The sequence below is a fragment of the Aotus nancymaae genome, unplaced genomic scaffold, assembly GCF_030222135.1.
Source record: "Aotus nancymaae isolate 86718 unplaced genomic scaffold, 86718_ANA_hifiasm-v0.15.2.pri h1tg000059l, whole genome shotgun sequence".
Taxonomy (NCBI): domain Eukaryota; kingdom Metazoa; phylum Chordata; class Mammalia; order Primates; family Aotidae; genus Aotus; species Aotus nancymaae.
This window is the reverse complement of record NW_026988473.1, coordinates 15,814,068-15,834,171: the sequence shown is the minus strand read 5'-3', so window position 1 is coordinate 15,834,171 and position 20,104 is coordinate 15,814,068. Positions and strand designations below refer to the sequence as shown.

Sequence of the window (20,104 nt, the reverse complement as noted above, 5' to 3'; positions counted from 1 at the left end):
AACATAAGGTACTTTTTAAACCTCCTTTAAAGGTTCTTTCAAAAATAAAATTTTCTAAAATGCTTCTTTTAAAAATTACTCTTAAATTCTTACCCTGAAAGTAGGTAATTCAGAACTATTCAAATGTTCTGTAATATAAACTCCAAGTAAATAGAAATGGTTTGGGGTCACTTTTCATAATATTGAGATGGCAGAAAGCCTCAAAAACTGATTTTGAATAAGTGGGTTTATGGAAATGAATTTAAGCTATATGAAGAGTATTAACTCAATATTTTCCTCCAAAATACTCAAACCAATTCATATAAAACCAAAATGATAGTAACAAAGATGAAATAACAGCTATATTAAATTAGAATGACTGAATTTTTCTAAACCCTTAAAACCTGAAGATCAATGTATTAAAAATAACTGCTATTAGAAATGAAAGAATTCTTAAAAGTTAAGCATCATCCATATTTCAGTATTTTATGATGACTTGACTTTAAATTATTTTTTAATTTAAAAATTAAATGAATAACAATAGTAGTTTACCTGTGGATCCTGCTTCATTTGAGCAACCAGTTTCTGGTAATAAAGAGAGAAAAAGAGCCATCAGTCTTACATACTAACTCCCTATGGCTAATCAGGTTTGGACCAAAAAAATCTAGGATTTTAAGTTAACACAAAAGAAATGAGCAACACCACAATCAGAACAGACTAAAACCTGTGATCCATGTAAAAGGCTCAGGAGGCACTTTCTTTAATTTAAAAAAAAAAAAGAAAATCAAACTACCACTTTATATTTGAAATGAAAAAGTGCCTGATTTTTAAATCTGGACACAGAGATGAGAGACAGTGGCTTTTGAAAGGAATTAAAACAAGCTGGATGTTCCAAAAGCCAAATATCCCTTTCAAATGTCATCAATGTCTAGAGTCCAAACAAGGCCTGGAAAGAAGCTGGCCCTACACAAAACTAGCCTGTTTATACATAGAGCAAAGTACAGATTTGGCAGTTCTATTGGTCTGGTTCTTACCACAGAAGGAGCTTAGTGTCACATGTGACTTTGCCACTGTCTTCTCTCAAGACAGAGGTGGGTGGAGGGAAGGATAAGTTCAATGGAGCAGTGATGCTTGGTATTTGGGAACAAGGAAGTGTAGGAACAATACGAAACTCTACCTAACTCGGTTCCTCTGGGAAAGAGAGTGATACCCCAATACTGAATGGAAAAGATATTTACTAGGGAAAAACAGAAACCAAAACAAATAACAAAGAGAGAAAAATGAATGTCTTTTGACCTAAGCCAACTTTTAAAAACATCACTGCCCAAAAGTAACAATAACCATAGAGAGAAAAATTTGAAGGATAAAGGAGCATCAGAAGTCCTAAAGTATCTGGGAATAAGCTATTACCCAAGTCAATTTTTCATGTAATGGAAAAATATGTCACTCTCTTTCGGTGACAAGGCACTTTTAAAGTGTTTAGTTGTGAAGTAAAACCTTTCTAAAATATACTATATATTTATCTAACTACACTTTTTGTTTTTTTGAGATAGGGTCTTGCTGTCACCTAGGCTGGAGTACAGTGGTGTGATCACGGCTCACTGCAGCCTTGAGCTCCTGGGCTTAAGTGATCCTCCCGACTTAGCCTCCAGAGTAGCTAGGACTCCAGGTGCAAACTCGCATGCCTGGCTAATTTTTTTATTTTTTGTAGAGACAGGGTCTTGTTACGTTGCCCAGGCTGGTCTTAAACTCCTAGGCTCAAGGAATCCTCCCACCTTAGACTCCCAGAGTGCTGAGATGAAGGTGTCAGCCACCCACCCAGCCTAACTTCTTAAAAAGAAGAAAAAAATAAAATAAAAAAATCAAGCCTTTATGGATACTTAGAAGAATGATCATATTAAACTACAAACAATAGGGTCCTTACAAAAAAGGTCTCAAAGTACTATGTTTTACAGTTCTTAAATCCATGTTGTAGTTTTTCAGTCCAGTCCTTAACATCAAGTAGTCACCCAACATATCTTGCTACTATTCTTTTTTTGTTTTTTTAAAGATAGGGTCTTGTTCTGTCACCCAGGCTGCAGTGCGGTGGCACAATCATAGCTCACTGCAGCCTCCAATTTCTGGGCTCCAGCAAATCTTCCCACCTTAGCCTCCTAAGTAGTTGGGAATACAGGTATACACCACCATATCTGGCCTTTTTTTCCCCCCCTTTTTTGGTAAAGATGACATCTCCCTATATTAGCCAGGCTGATCTCAAAATCCTGACCTCGAGTGATCCTCCTGCCTCAGCCTCACAAGCAGCTTGGATTACAGGGTTAAACTACCAGGCTGCCTAACTTTTTTTTATTTCATTTTATTTTTATTTTTTATTGCATTTTAGGTTTTTGGGCACATGTGAAGAACATGCAAGATTGTTGCATAGGTGCATATGTGGCAGTGTGATTTGTTGTTGTTTTTTTTTAATATTTTTAAGGGATGAGGTCTCACTATGCATCCAGGCTGGTCTCGAAATCCTGACTTCAAGCCATCCTCCTGCCTCAGCCTCACAAATAGCTTGGATTACAGGCTTGAACTGCCAGGCCTGACTGATTCTTATTTTTTTAATATTTTTAAGAGATGAGGTCTCACTATGTTATCCACGCTGATCTCGAAATCCTGACCTCAAGCGATCCTCCCACCTTAGCCTCCTGAGTAGCTGAGATTACAGGCGTGAGCCACCATGCCCAGCTCTTGCTACTATTCTAAAAACCTTGAAATCCAGCTCAAATTTGCTGCTTCAGACCTGCTGTGTGGTATACTCACTGGACTCATTTTAAGACAAGTGAATAGGATGTAATAATCTAAGAAATCCTCCTTTAGTAAAATGTACAATCTTTGGTGTATCACTTCAGACATTTATTCTAATTGGTCAAAAGTCTTTATCACTGGTGCTAAGACACATTTTAGATAACTGAGGTTGCCAACCATGCAACCTCCAAATACATAAGGTATGTGTCACTATATTCTACTTCATATTTAATGGCAGTAGCTCTTCTATATCCTAGACTTAAACTACAAAATAGTAACAATACACATTCCAAAAGTTTAAAGGAATTGAAACACAAGGTTTTATACATATACATTTTTACATTAACGCTAGCCACACTCTTCAATGAAAAAACCTCTTGATTTTCCTTTTTGATTTGGTTACCAGAGGACTGGCTACTACGCTGTTACCTTTTAGAAGCTGAAAAAGGTTTTCTTCCAGATACTGGAATTTAAAAATACACTGATAACCACATGAAGTCTTCACCTCTAGAGGAAATAAACAAGCCAATTTTTCTGTCTATAAGCAGTTAAACTGCATTTTAAACAATCAAGGGTAGAACAGGACAAGCTGGACAACTTACTGGATCATCCAAATCCCTAGTAACTTTAAGCTGACATCATGTTAACAAAGTTAAGTTACTTTCTATTGCAAGAATGTGGTAATATTTCTTGAGGATATATTTTATGCCAAAGGTAAGCAAAACAACCTGTAGGCCAAATCTGGCCCGCCACCTGTTTTTGCAAATAAAGTTTTATGGAAAAAAGCCATACTCATAATATTGTCCATAGCTGTTTTGTCTGTGCAATAGTAGAGCAGAGTAGTTGTGACAGAGACCATAAATTACCTGTAAAGGTGGAAATAATTTACTATGTATCCCTTTACAAAAAAATTTGCTAACCTCTGCTTTATACTATTCTCCATTACATATAGAGTAAATAACTCTGAAAATTTAAATGTGACTTCCATCAAATCTAAGTAAGATCAAAGAAGGGAAGAGGAAAAAAGGCGATTTTCCCAAAAAGATGAGACGTCCATCACAGGACATTATTATTTAAATATTTATTGAGCATCAACTATGTGTACATTGCTATTTTCATAACTATCTTCCCATTAATAAAGAAAACATAAAGAACAAAAATTGTTTTCACTACAGCAATACCAAGTAGTTGCAGAAAACATTTTCTATCCAGTAAGCTCAGTTTCATCCCTAATCTCATACCCTAGCTGGAAATGCAACAAAGGGTGGCTTTGGCCCCAATATTTAGTCAAATGTATGTTCTGGCTTTGGTCTCAGACTAGTAACCAATCCCCCTACCTCAATGTCATTTCTGGCATGCCTCAATTTCTCATAATCAACGATTGTGTAGGTGACACCATAGAAATTATTTTTTCAAAAACAGTAAAGTATTAAAGATATAACTAGAGTGAAATTATCTTATGTGTTCTCTGTTAAAATATTATTGACATATAAATGTTTACTATCACAAAAACATATAAAAGCTACTTATTGTATGCTCAAAACTGACAGTTAATATGAATATTAAGAGAGTGTTTAGAATAACTTTAGGAAGAATACTGTATCTCTTTTGAGTCAACAAAAGTAAATTTAAAATTTTAATTAGATTTCAAACAGAATAATAAATATTGTTTTTTCATAATTGTGATGTTTATAAAATTGGTATGCTTGAATTTGGAATATGAAACAAAATATTTAGTAATTAACTTCAATTAATTTAGGTCATGAGCCTTTCAAGAAAGGATTATTTGGGACTTGCTCATATCTTGTGAGGAGGAACTAAAGCAGAATGTTAACTTTACCATCTCAATACTTCAGAAGAGAAAAAACTCCAAAAATCACACACAACATCATAAAATTATCCTTTATCCACACTAATTTCAGATTGATTCCTGTACTCCCAAAATTCATTCTATGATGATGTCAGCTTTGAACAAAATGTGAATTTAATTTTTATCACTTGCCATTCAGCCAAACTGGGTATTCAACACACCTCTATGTTAAACTACTTTCACTCAGAAAAAAATGAGCTTGTTAACAAATTTCTACTCTCCTCAGTACCAGAAGCAAGGTTTTTTTTTTAAAAAAAGTATGCTGCTTATTACCTACTTAAAGAAGCCCACGTGCACAGGGCCAACTCTGCAGCGGAACAAGGGTTTAACGAGATCCGGAGCGGCAGCAGGGATTTCTGAACAGGTGCTTCTGAAGCTTCCTTTAAGTTCTCACCCACACTAATTCTGGGCAACATGCAAATCTAGTAGTTATCAAAGGCCCAAGATATTCTCCTAGTGATTTCAAAAGCTAATGTTATCTTAGACTACTCAGAAAAAACAAAGGAAACTATACCCTAAGAACAAACAACTTTAAAAAGTAGTTTTACTTCTCCTTCTCTCCACTCCCATATCCCCAATTGTTACAAATTCAGAAGCAGTCAATGCATCATCCTTAATCACTTTTGAGTACCAAGGACTATATACATGCATACATATGTATGTCTTCAGTCTGATGTCCAGCTAAAGTCTAGAAAGATATAACAGTGGTACTCTGTTTACATAACAAATTTTAATTATGTAATTATTTAAAGATAGCTTTTTGTTTTGATTATAGTTATGTATATATTTACTTTCATATATTCACATATAAATTACATTTAATATTTTAATATTTTATTATTACATACATAAAATATATTGTTTTACAAACATATTTAAAATTTATTTATATATACATTTTTATAATTACTTTAAATGTTTGTTTAGTCTAGGTATCTGAGGTAAAATACAAGAATTGTGATATCTGAAATTTAAACATCTGTGAAGATAATCACATTTTCTTTACGAAAGACTGGAATCAACACATAAAGCTGAGTCATATGATCTGTAAAAATTTTGGTACATATGGTAGTTGAGTTAGACATGTTGTTATTTAAAACATGCAAGTTAAATCACATGAATAAAGCCCTTCAGATGAACCAAAAAGCAGAAAAGAGATTTCTTTCTTTTTTGTTAACACCTTTGGTATATATAAAAAAAATAATCTTTTCAGTTCTCTTCTTTAGAAACGAAGTCAGGAATATTTTCTTTAATTTCTTAAAAGTAGTTTCTATGACTTTGTTGAGTAGTGATAAAAGGCAAATGACATGACTCTTGGGTAACTGTCTTAAAGATGATTAAAGACTGTACTAAACACCAGAGATGGGCTTGTTTACTAATCTTGACCATCACTTAACAACAGTGTGGGAGAAGCCAATACTACAACGTACCTGGTGAACCTGAATTTCCACTTTAAGAGCTTCCTGTAGAGTCTGCAACTCCATCCTCTACCTTCTCCACTTTCTCTGCTGATTCTATAGTCTCTTCAGCCTCTGTTTAAAGTAACAAACTCCTCTTCTCACTGCAGCTGTAAAGATCATAAAATGTTTTGGATCATTACATTTGGAATAAACAAAATATTTATGTCAAATAAATTTTGTCAAAAAATATTTGTTTCTCTAACACAGGGCAAGAAATTTCTCAAAGATATTTTTTTCCCCAAAATAATTCTTCAAGTATTCCTCCAAAGAACATTTCAAATAACTAAGAAATGAAAAACCAAAAAAAGGGTTTAATCTGGTCATGGAAACATCTAAGCACCCACTACACGCTCAGCACTGCGTTAATTACTACATACTGAGGATATAGAGGTGAACAAGACCACTTCTGCCCTCAATGAGATTATAACCATCCAGGACACGCTGTCCTCAGAAAGAGACATATAACAACAGAATCGTACATTTTTAAACTTCACACAGAGTGAACTGGAGAGTTCAGGGTTTCTTGGAAGTTAACGAATGCCAGGGTACTTTCATTTGCATGAGTTCTTACTCTATATAAAAAATAGAGAAACTCAAAATGGGAAAATTCTGGTATAACTTAAGCATTTACATTTAACAAATAAATACTGAACACAGATAAATACAATGCAATATAACTGTGCTATCCACAAAGTTATGATGTGGATATTTTAAAAGGTATCTATTGTGTGTAACATATGAGGTGGTCTAGTAATGGAACACATTTCCAGCTTTACAATGAAAATCATCTTCTTTCAAGCTTGCCAGTCATCTCTTCGACTATACATATAATGGCATGTGGAAATAATGTCAAAAATCTAAATCTGTGAATGTGACACCCAGCTTGACCTTCCTATCCTCCTCCAATTATCACTACTCTAATTTAAATTAATTCAGTGGCTAATTTATCCTTTATTACTTTTTTCATTTCGTGAATGTGGCCTTAGACATGATTTTAGGTACTCTGCCAAAGCAAAAGTCTGTTTTTGTCTGAATAAATTTAAATTTTACTTCAAATTTCTTCTCTTCTTTGCACCTATAAAACTTGTAGCTAGAGCAGCTTTTTAGCATTCATATAAATTGGGAAAAGGAAAAATCAGAAAGTTAGAGGAACCACTACACCTTAAATCAATACAGTAAGATTCATGATCTTCATATTTCTAAATATTATTTAACTATGGGTAAAGTCTATATTTAACCTAAGTTTTCTAAAAGTCCTCTGAAAACTGGTTTAATAGAGTTATAATGGAATCATTAACTAGGTAACGTATTTTTGTGAATGTGAGTTTTCATTATATTTGCTTATTCTCATTAGGCATAAAACAGTAGCAGCAATCTTTCTTAGGGCTTATATACTATATTATATATATATATATATATCATCAAAATACTCAAATGTAAAAAAGAATAAATTTCAAAAGTGCAAAATTCCTTTAAATTCACTTTTGTAAAGGGTAGGAAAGGTTTACTGTATAATGATAATGTCAACCAAAACATTTTAAAAGGCAGTATATTTAGTGGAGATATTAATAACTTAGAAAGGGAGACATACCGTGGTAAACAAATCTCGGTAGTTTTACCTACTTACTATCTTTTAAAATATTTGGAACAACAACCAATCAATAAATAAATATCAGAATCATAAAGTTACTAAGACTAGGATTTTTATTATCATGTAAGCTTACTCTACCTGTAACACTAAAATTAAAACTACAGAGCCAGTTTAATTTTAAATACTAAAATAAGCTCCCTACTCAAATTCTTATGTATTACAGTTCTTGAAAACAACACTTGGTTTTAATTTTTACAAGGCTCTACCAGAAAATGTGTCCAAAATGATTCCTTATAATTTTTGTCAAGTCAAGAATCACTCTGAAGTTGAAGGGGTATTTTTCAAATATTCATACTTTATTCTACTGATAGTAACATATAAAACCATAGTTCAACTCAACTCAGATAAACTCTGGAAATGAACGGCAGGTTAAAACACCAAGAATTTACATTATACATGACAAAGGGCTAATATAGTTTATATATTTAGGGCTCTCAAAAATTGATAACAAAAATCTATGAAAAAACAATTTACAGAAGAAATAAGAATGACCAACAAACATAAAAAACTTCCATCTGCATTTAAGACACAGAAATATAATTAAGATGATATGCTCTGTCTATCAAACTGAAGACCTGTAAAAATAATAACACTCTGAGCTGTGTAGAATATCTGTCAGGTGCCACTTCATAATTTGCTGATGGTTATCTCTAGGTGGTAGCACTGACAGTTATTTACTTTCTTCTTTTGGGTGTACTGATATTTTCGAAATTTTCCATTTAAAAATGCACTTCTTTTTAAACAAGAAAACATTAACCAAGGATTAGTGGATAAAGCATCAGAAAACGTTATACTATCAAACAAAATGCTCAGGAAAAGAAAAAGTTAAAACCAGGGTTTAACCCGAAGACTGTAAATGTCAAAGAGTGCCTCGCACAATAATAAGCCTGCAACTCAAGCTAATGAGGAGCTGATGGCTTTTACTTTCTCCATCAGATTGCTGTCTGCTTCTTAGAGATACACAAAGGCATGAAGTTTTACTTGGCAAGGACTCTAAATGCCAACTACTCATTTATTTCAAAATAAAACTGAAGGGTTAAAAAAAAGGTAGGACTAATTGTAGAAAAATATATGAAGGATTAGAAGATTCACTTGAAATTATTTTTCTTTTCTTCAGAAAGGTCTCCTTCTGGATAGTAATTTTAAGAGACTGGTCTGTGCATAAAGAAACAAATTATATACATATATTTATAGTTTACAAAAACAAGGCAGGTACATATTGAATTATGCTTTTTTAATTTTATCTTTTCTTGTACAGAAGGGGTCTCACTATGTTGCCCAGGCTGGTCATGAATACATGCTGAATCTTTTGAACAAAATTTTTTTGGCAGGGTATGGTGGCTCACACCTGTAATCCCAGCTCTTTGGGAGGCTGAGGTGGGCGGATCACAAGGTCAAGAGATCGAGACCATCCTGGCCAACATGCTGAAACTCCATTTCTTCGAAAAATACAAAAATTAGCTGGACGTGGTGGCACACGCCTGTAGTCCCGGCTACTTGAGAAGCTGAGGCAGGAGAATCGCCTGAACCTGGAGGTGGAGGATGTGGTGAGCCAAGATCACGCCACTGCACTACAGCCTGGGCAACAGAGCAAGAAACTGCCTCAAATTAAAAAAAAAAAAAGAAAAAATTTTTTTTTCCTGAGACAAGGTCTCGTTGTGTCACCCAGGCTGGAATGCAGTGGTGCAATCACGGTTTACTGCAGCCTCGACTTCTGGGCTCAAGCAATCCTCCTGCCTCAGCCTCTTGAGTAGCTGTGACTACAGGTGTGCACTACCTGTAGCAATGGCTAATTTTTGTATTTTTTTGTAGTGACAGGGTTTTGCCATGTTGTTCGGGCTGGTCTTGAGCTCCTGGGCTAAAGTGATCCATCCACCTTCAGCCTCCCAAAATGTGGGATATTAGCCACTGCACCCAGCTGAAAAAATATTTTGAGATCTTGGACATAATCAGGCAGTCATCATCTGAATACCACTGGGAGGCAGTTATAGCATCAAAAAAATTATTTGCTACACTTTTAAAAGATAATTTAACATATTTTGACAAATTCTACTAAGTTATAAAGAACCAATTAGTTACTGCAAGGTGGATATCATCAGACTCACAAGATGGTAACACACTGTATTCCAGCATAATACCTCTCACCATCCAATAGCTCTACAAGTCACCATCAACGAGGGCACTTCCCTAGCCCAAAATACTAGCATTTGCAATCTTCCAAACTGTACACATCAAACCATTCCAATACCTAATGGCTTCTCACCTTCCAATAACAACAATAACAAAAAAACATAAAACCAAACACACAAATCAAACAAACAGAAACAATTATCAAATCCCACTAAAAAGGTCAGCCATGATATCTGGAAAGCACATTCATCATCCCAAAAACCAAAAAACACTAATTCTACTTCTACTTACTCACAGTGTGACTACTCTCATCCTCAGGGTTTGTTTGCTTGTAAATCAGGAAAATGGAAACAATATCACCTACTTCATAAGACTGTTGCAGTTTAAATAAGGCAAAATTATATGAAAAGCCCTTTGCAAACTGTAAAGTTTTATGATAGTTTTAATACATTTAATTATTTTCTCTATACAGACTTTTTAATAAAACTTCTCTGCACAGTATATAGCTAGAGGACTGTAAGCTTTTCTGTTCTCAAACTCTCTATGGAGATTCTTCTAACTATTTCTCTGGGTATACGTCTGCTTGAAGGTATGTGACCTGTAGGTCTTTTATTATGATTCTAATAACTCGTAGGAAAGCTGTAACTCTGATTTTACTGCTAAGAAATATTTTGCTGTTACTGAATTGACAGAAACCTTTTTCCAATCAAAACTTGACTCATCAACCAACATCTTTAACAATAAGTCCATGACACAGTGTGCCCCAAACTGTCTCTAAAAAGGACAACTCCATGTTCTCTGTACCATGCATTTATTTGATGTGAAACTTCTCTGCTTCTGATCCATATTCTCAGACACAATGTTTAAAGTAGGTTAAATTCATTTTTTTAAATAGGAAAAAGTAGTAAGTCTTGACAGATCTACGTATTTTTATTTCTTGTCCCATGATTAATACTCAAATTTCAGGTTTCAATTTGTACAAAATACTTACTTCTTACTATGTATCTAACATATAGAGAGATAAAATATCTTCATTAACGTTAGTGCTAAAATTACCATGAATGCCAAAAATAATAAAATTCTTTTAATATTATTTATTAAAAACTTTAACATTTATTAACATGAATCAACACAAATGACAACATTAAAAAACATAATGTAATGTTTATTTTCTTATCATTTAGCACATTTTCAACACGTCTTGATTTATTTTCATCACAGTATTTCTTTTATGACACTCCACAGGTGAACAGAAAATACTACTGCACAAAGAGCTTCGCAATCCTGATTTTAGAGGCTAACCCTCTGAATCTGGTAAGGTTACTATATTCAAATCCTGGTATGATAGCTCTTGACAAATACCTCCTTAGCTAGTTGGATGTTTCCATGTTAGTAAATTACATTTAATAATGTTGTTTCCTAATTATTAAATTAAATTAAAAATACATATGCATACATATCATTACATTTATGATATCTAAATGTCTGAATGTATGTGAGTATAAAATATCTTTCTCATCTCTATTTGTTTTGGAAGGGGTAGGGGGCAAGTTCTCATTTTTTTAAAAAGGAATCTCCATGCAGTTCATACCTCTGCTGCAACGTGCAGGCTTTTATGGTGCCTTGGGCCAGGCCAGGGTTACCCATAGCACCTTCCTTCACAGGTCTGCATAGAGTCCTGGACCCCTCCCCACCATCATCAGTGCTCAGCCCAATGTACAGTTTATACCTCTGCTTTCTGGGGTCCAGGCTGTCTACATACAGTCTTCTATTTCTTTTCTTTACAAAAATCAAGCATGTCTACTAAATTATCCCAACCGTATCCAACAAAAAGAAAACTGAGTAAATTTTTAAATACACAGAAATTGAAAATGGAGGTTGAGAAGTAGGGTTTAAGAGCATAGTGACAATGAGGCCAAGATTTTAGAACTGGTTATCACATTTACCAGAATCCTATTAATATTTAATGATCATTTTTTTGAAAAAACTGTCCAGACATGCCTGTCCAGAATCTTACAAATATATACCACACAAAGGATAACACAAGTGGGTGTGGTAGTTTCAACATAACCAATAAATACTTAATAGAAGTGGAAGTTATGGGAGATATATTTCAGATCAATATAAGGAAAAGGAAGAACTAAGGATTAGAGTTGTACAAAAAAGGAATGGGTTACCTTATGAGGTAGTGGGCTCCCTGTCATTAGAAGTATTCAAGAATGCTGCATATCATATCCCCCTCTTGGAGATTCACAATGCACATTAGCATATTAAAGGTTCTGAGAAGTCCTGCAGTAAAGAAACCTGTTTAACTTTGTTTAATGCAGCATTTCCCAAATTATTTGACCAAAGAACCCTTTCCCACCCCCGCCCCCTTCAATAATACTTATTCAGTTTCTGTGGAAGTAGAATTCCTCAGAATACATTATAGAAAATAAGCTACATTTTTTAAACATGTAGTATTCAATATGTACCTGAATAACAACCTGTCAGGGATCTAGAAGAAACTGTCACACAGGGTAAAATATTGGAGGAGAAGGTCCTTAACCCATACCTAGTGTTCCATTATTGGAACACTAAGCTTGTGGGAATTATTTATATCCTACTGCTCAAGATCATCGCCAAGGTCTGATTTTTCACACACAAAAAATTTGCAACCTCTGGTATAAATGGGTTAAGGTCCCTTCTCTAAGATTCTGTCCCATGTCAAAGTAAGAGTTATAGGATCTTGATTATCTATTTTAAAAGGTTTCATGAGAGAAAGGCAAGTAGAATCAAAAGGTAGTAAAATGCAAGGGTTAATTTAGTTCAAGTGCCTCCATGAATCACGATCAAACCCCGTTCCCTAAAAGGAAGAGAGACACCACAAGCATCATAAGCTATCAAAAGGAAACTTTGGCCAAATATCTACTACATCTACTCCATCCACTAAGTTAATTACTATTTGAGAGAGAGGATTTAAAAATATTTTTAAAAAGGAATAGTCTTGCACTAGGCAACTACCCTATTCCAGTTATCTTATTTGAGTTTAATTTTTTAAATAATACACACTCTTCTAATAAAGTTAATATTTGTTTGACGGCTAGTCATTAGATTGCCCTGTGCATTCAAAGAAATGATTAAGAGTGAGGATTTATAAGCCATATAAAAAAAATCTATCAAAGTAGATATCAGGAAAAAAGTTTGCCTATATGTCCCACATGATTACATTTTTCTCTCTCTCTCTTTCTCTCTTTTTCCTTTTTAAGAATTATATAAAACAACACACACTAAAAAATGTACTAATCAGACATGAGGCTAGTCCAATATTAAGTTTAAGAATATAAATAAACACGAGTCCCAAATTTCAAAGTCAAGTTTCCACAGTTACATTAACCTAAGCCATTTTGCACATATACTAAAGTCATCAAATATAACAGCATATTAAGTAACACAAAACACTACAGGAATCTTAATCTTCTTTTTTTAAGAGATGTGGGTCTTGCTTTGTTGCCCAGGCTGGACTTGAACTGGCTCAAGCCATCCTGCTGCCTCAGCTTCCTGAGTAACTGGGACTACAGGCACATACCACTGGGCCTGGCTGGGAATCTGAACTTTTGAATTTCTTGACTTTTGAATTCTCAACTCGAACCACTGCATTAAGGACATTTTTGGAAAAGGGGACTTTTACATCTTAACAGGTTATCGGAATGGAGGAACATGCAGGCCTAGCTGTATTAGCAGAAATACAAATGGGTTTGAAATATAGCTATGTGACATTAGACAATTCATTTCCACTCAGGGAAAACAGCAAAGCCCCATTTCTGAGAGACAGCTTTTTTGGAAAAAAAAAAAAATCACAGTATTTGAATTATTATCCAGCTAGCATCAGGCATACTATGTCTACTTAGTGAAAGTACTTACCAATTTTGGGGAAACTGGCTCTTCTTCAGCTCTCTAGCCCCCTGTAACAGAAGAACGGGAAAATGGAATTAGACAACACACACATATTTATAACATGTCATCAAAAGCTGAAGACTCAAAGATTTGTATCTGATTTTAAGAAGAAAAAACCAAAACACACAAAAATTTCCAAAGTTTTAAAACCCAAAAGAAAAAAAAGAAACAATAGGTAATTTTTACAGCAAAGAAGGAACTCAAGAGCAGTTAAATCACTACTTTTCCATAGTTTTTCAAGACAAGGGAAAGTAAGCAGTTGACAATTTTCCTTTCCTAAGAGCACATAGAAATAAAATGCACCTTATTTAAATAACATATAACTACTCCTTCAAACCCAACAAGTGACCTCTACTGTCGGTTGCTTTATAGTAACAAATTAAGCTAACATCACTGGTCCTTAGTTTGGTCCTCGTAAAAGGCATTCTCTTCAATTAATCTTGAAATGCATTTGCCTTATGCAAGGTTTTAAAATCATAGCATTTTATAATAATGTATAGTCAGAATTTTAATTAACCTTTCCTCACATTCTTAGATGTGTCTCACCATTTTTTTTTTTTTTTTTTTTTTTTTTTGAGACAGAGTCTCATTCTGTTTCCCAGGCCGCAGTGCAGTGGCACAGTCACAGCTCACTGCAGCCTCAACCTCCCAGGCTTAAGTGATCCTCCCACCTCAGCCTCCTGAATAGCTAGGACCACAAGTATGCCATCATGCCTTGCTATTATTTTATTTTTTTGTAGAGACAGGCCTCACTGTTGCCCAAGCTGGTATCGAACCCCTGGGCTCAAGCAATCCTCCCCGCCTCAACCTCCCAAAGTGCTGGAATCACAGGTGTGAGCCACCATGCCTGTCCATGTCTTATCAGATTATAAACCACATACACAAAAGCTATTTGTTTCTATGCCACATATCTAATCAGTGATAAAGCCAGAACGAAAATTAAGGTTTGGGGATCCCGATCTAATATTAGAAGAAAATTAAAACTTTTCCCTTAATATTTTAGTATTAAATTATTTAAACTCCACTATGTTATGCTCTAGAACTACATGTCTTTCTTTCCATTAAATATGGTGTTTGTTGACTGATATTACTCCAATAGTGTCTCATTTCCTCAGGGAATATTTCAGAAGAGCTTCGTGTCTCCCAGATTGTAAATCTTTGTTTAATCATGTACAGTTATACCAAACATACAATAAAATTATTTAAAAGGGCCCCAGTTCATGCAGTTAGCATTCATTTCCAAAAGAAATTTAATGTGTTGTTCTATGCTGCCTTTCTTTAGCAGCAGTCCTTTATAAAGTCCTCAGGCCCATGCAAATAACAGTTTTAATCACCAAGGTTAGGATGACTCCCAACCAAAAGAAAAAGCATGCAACAATCACAGAACAATGCAGTTATTAAAAAGTGGATTCTTAACACTACTGATATCTATAGGACTCTGTACCACTCAAAAGGCTGCCTGAGACAGTACCAGGCACATAGTAAATGTTCAATAAATACTTGTTAAATCAATGAATTGACTAAATAGACACTTAAGCTGTCTGTTGCGGGCTTATCTTCCCTATTAGGGCTTTCACGTTAGCTCTTTCAGGCTGGGGATAATTTCTTATGCATCGATTTCCAGCAGCATTATTTGTTAAACGAATGACTTTCTGGAACTGTTTTCTTCCAAGTTGTTGATTAGGAAGTAAAATATTACCATTTTAAAATATAATAAAAAGGAAAAGACTGATAAATTGGACAAAATTAAAAACTTCTGTTCATCAAAAAAACACCATTAAGAAAGTGAAAAAACAAGCCACAGAATTGGAGGTGATAATTGCAATATGTATAATCAATACAGCCTTATACCCAGAATATATAAAATATGTTGAAATTCAAAATAATGAGGATGGAACTGGGATTTTAACTTATGCAGCATTTGAAAAAGTATTACTAAATGCTGCTGAAAAGTCATATTTAATAAAAGGCAGCACACTGTACATATACCTTATCTCCAAAAGCATTTTCTCCAAAAACGACTAGCAAGGCCAATCCTAAATGGATAAAGAATTTTGCTATGATATCCTGAAATCCTGATGTTATGAAACCACTCATAAGACTACTTGTAGGGACTGCAGAAATCGCATAGGAAATCAAAGCCCGAGAAGTTAAGTGATTTCCCCAAAGGTCACTCAGCTAGCTGGTCGTGAAGCTGAAGAAGAGCTTACTGGCCCAAGATTCCTTTAACTGAGTTCATTTTCCACCAGACCTAACTTTCTCTTAACCCACTGCAGCAGTTACTCTTATAAAAAACAAACTACAACAAACACTAGCGAAATATTTTTGGAAAAGTTTGTATATAAAGTTTTAAAGAAAAATCACATGAGTAAGCCATCTAGGAAAATTCTTAAAACATGAAATCCTGGCCGGGCATGGTGGCTCAAGCCTGTAATCCCAGCACTTTGAAAGGCTAAGCCAGGCAGATCACAAGGTCAGGAGATCGAGATCATCCTGGCCAACATGGTGAAACCCCATCTCTACTAAAAATACAAAAAAAATTTAGCTGGGTGTGGTGCACACGCCTGCAATCCCAGCTACTCGGGAGGCTGAGGCAGGAGAATCGCTTGAACCCAGGAGGGGGACACTGCAGTGAGCCGAGATTGTGCCACTGCACTCCAGCTTGGTGACAGAGCGAGTCTCTGTCTCAAAAACAAAACAAACAAACAAAAACAAAACAAAATATGAAATCTCTTAAACCTAAGGGATCCCATGAATGTGCTTCAGAGGGGTCAACTGCTTCATACTATATGCTAAATTCTATACATATCAGCATAGGTACAATTTTCTTGAAAGAGGGTCCACAGCTTTAATTGGTTTCACAATGAGGTTCACATACCCCAAAAGACGAAATTATTTTTAGACTAATGATTCTTAAATACTGTGCACATCAGAAATCCCAAAGTGTTTCTTCTGAAGATTGAATATTAATTGACTACCATTTGGAAATTGAAAAAAAAAAAAAAGAAAAGCAAATATTTTATTTCTATAATTTAAGAAGACTGAGCAGCAAAAAAGCAAGATCTATACACACATTTGTGCTTTTACACTATCCATATGTAAAACATATTTAAGTCTGAAAGAAAGTTTGAGTTCTTCATGTTAAGCTGGTTAAAAGCCACTTAGTTTGTTTCTCACATACATTTCACACTTCTAACTAAGGTAGTTCAAAATTTTAACCATATTTGCTGAAATTTTTAAAAGATAAATTTGTTCTTGGAAAATATATCCAAAACACCTAAATTAGAGTAAATGAAATTATTTTTGCTTTTAGAGGTGTTATATTCTCTTGCTAATATAAAGTCATACAATTTTTCATAAACAGAAGACTGTTCACCTCTCTAGAACTTCACAGGTAACTGCTCTAATTAGAGCTGGTAAAGAAACAAATCATCTAGATTTCCGATATGGTTATAATATTTTAACTATTATAAATAAATCTAATGTGATTAATATTTAAGTACCTTTTATAAAATATCTGAAACCCTTGTATATGAAGAATCTGTATTAAACAAACAAAATTTGCAGAGAAAAAGTTTAATACTAGATAATGTTTTAAATTAGGCTAAAATTTAATTCACCCTACTACAAATTTCAAATGATTAAGTTTATAGCCTGTGCTCAATCATAAATTTTGATAAGGGACTAGAATAGCACAGATAATTGTCATTCAAAGACACTTTAAAATGTCACCTTACCCAGAAGATTCAATCTCTTCTCTTCCCCTACTGTAAGAGGCCCCAAAACTGAGCTTTATATACCACAGTTTTAGTGCTTTTTATCTGCCCTTCCTAACTTCCAACAGAAAGCAAGTAAGTTTGAAATAAATTTAAATGCAGATAAGAGGTTAGAAGAAAAAGCAGAATCCCACTTGATGTGTTTAGTCTCTGGGGCCCCAACATCTTAATAACCATCCCTCTTGTCCCCACCTCTTTTACCCTCTCCTGGACATACCTCTAGCTTCTCCCTTTACTCTCATGGAGCATCAATTTTCCCCTTATCATTACTGGATCATTTTGTTCCTTCTATCTTAAATAATAATAATTTAAAACAAAATTTTTAAAAACCTCCCTTGACTCCATATCCTTCTCTAGTTATTGTCCCTGTCTAGATTCATGTTTATAGCAAAACTCCCTGAAAGAGTTAATCATACTCCCTGTCTCTAATTCCTCTCCTCCTATTCTCTATCGAACACAACCCATTAGGCCCTTTGCCTCCCTCCATTCTTGTCAAGATCACCAGAGATTTAGCAGTTGTTTAATCCAATAGAAAACAGTCTTCACTTCCTTGACCAGTATTTTTTGACCCACTGATCATTTCTTCCTCCTTGAAATTTTTTTTCTCTTGACTTCCAGGAAACCATCCTCTCTTGATTTTCTTCCTCATCTCTCTGGCTACTCTCCCTGGTTTCTTTTGCTGGTTCCTCCTTACCTCCAACACCTCAAAATGTGAAATTGTCCCAGGACTCATTTCTTGGAACTCTTCCCCTTAGGTGATCTCACACAGTCTCATGGCTATAAAAGGATCTACACCCTGGCAATTTCTAATTTTTATCTCCAGCACAGATCCTTCCCTTGAATTCCAAACTCATATACCCAACTGCCCACTCAACACTGGTCAAATAGGTATCTCAAGCTCAACACATCCAAAACTAAACTCCTGACTACTTCTCCCCTAACTTCCTCCTCAGAGTCATGCTCATCTCAATAAATCTCCACCCCTTCAGAAGAAAAAAATCCTAGGGCCGGGCGCGGTGGCTCAAGCCTGTAATCCCAGCACTTTGGGAGGCCGAGGCGGGTGGATCACGAGGTGAACAGATCGAGACCATCCTGGTCAACATGGTGAAACCCCGTCTCTACTAATACAAAAAAAAAAAAAAAATTAGCTGGGCATGGTGGCGCGTGCCTGTAATCCCAGCTACTCAGGAGGCTGAGGCAGGGAATTGCCTGAACCCAGGAGGCGGAAGTTGCGGTGAGCCGAGATCGTGCCATTGCACTCCAGCCTGGGTAACGAGCGAAACTCCGTCTCAAAAAAAAAAAAAAAAAAAAAAAATCCTAAAAGTCATCTTAAGACTCCTCTTTCTCCACACCCCACATCTACTCCAACAGTTAACCGTGTGCCTCTACCTTCAAAATATATTCACCATGACCACTTGTCTCAACTCTCCTATCACCTCCCTGGTCCAAGTCACCTTCACCTTTTACCTAGATAATTGCAACAGCCTCCTAACAGGCCTCCCCACTTCCACCCTAGACCCGCTAAGGTATATTCTCTCATGAGCCAGACTGAGCTTTTCAAAACCCAAGACAGATCTTGTTACTCCTCTGCTAAAAACCCTCCAATGGCTTCCCACCATACTCTGAAAAAAGATGAAGTTCCTTTCAATGGCCCACAAGGCACTAAGTGATGTGGGCCTCTGCCACTCTCAGCCACCCCATCTCCCCATTGCTCAATCACTCCAGCAACACTGGCCTCCTTTCTGCACTGCAGACCCTCCAGGCAAGTTCCCTTCTTGGGGCTCTTTATTTCCTTGCACTCTGGCTGGGACACTCTTTTCCTCCAAATATCTTCATGGCTCACTCCCTCAAATTATAGAGGAAATCTATAGCAGTTTCAGGAGCAGAAGAATACTAAAATAAAAACTAAAATTATGATCAGAATTGTTCCACTCCCCAACTTTTACTTATGCTCTTCCTTATACCAAGAATAATACCTTTTTACCTTCTCTCTAACTATCCAAATCTCACCCACACACTAGATAAAGACTTACTGATTAACAGAGATCTGCCCAAACCATCCTAATTTCCAATTCTTCCTTTGTTTAAACTCCTGAAGTGTTTATCATCTTTCTCATTCATTTTCAAATTTAACCACATACTGCTTCACATTTTAATCTAACCTATATGACATCTCCCTAACTAGAATGAAGACACACACACACACACACACACACACACACACACACACACGAACAGAATATTGTCTCAATCCTAGATCAGGATAACACATAAAAGTTAACAAAATACAGATTCACAGGCCCTACTCCTTAAAGATACTGAATATATTATGTCTTATTTAGAACCCATAAATCTGTATTTAAGTTTCCCCAAAAGATTCTGATAGGGAGCTGGGATTAGAAACCACTGCCTGCCTTACAGTACTCTATTTCCTTCAGTACCTAGGAAAGTAGGCCCTCAAACAGCCTAAAACTAGAATGGAGACCTCAGAGGGCCAGATCCATACCTTCATTTC

General features: G+C 35.3%; 1 protein-coding gene across 23 annotated transcripts in view; it reads right to left on the bottom strand.

Moving 5' to 3' along the window:
- Positions 1–20,104, bottom strand: part of PHF21A (PHD finger protein 21A) — a 194,696-nt gene that overhangs the window by 151,775 nt on the left and 22,817 nt on the right. For 17 of the 23 annotated variants that reach the window (XM_021665682.2, XM_021665685.2, XM_021665690.2 and 14 more), the window contains 4 exons: positions 13,781–13,821; positions 12,055–12,166; positions 6,067–6,203; positions 532–564 (listed from right to left, as the gene is read on the bottom strand). In XM_021665682.2, the coding sequence (XP_021521357.1) occupies positions 532–564; positions 6,067–6,120 (87 nt within the window). In that variant the 5' untranslated portion in view covers positions 6,121–6,203; positions 12,055–12,166; positions 13,781–13,821. Of the gene's footprint in view, positions 1–531; positions 565–6,066; positions 6,204–12,054; positions 12,167–13,780; positions 13,822–17,550; positions 18,588–20,104 lie in introns of those variants that run through there. The other 6 variants (XM_064364988.1, XM_021665714.2, XM_064364989.1 and 3 more) reach the window with 3 other exon arrangements.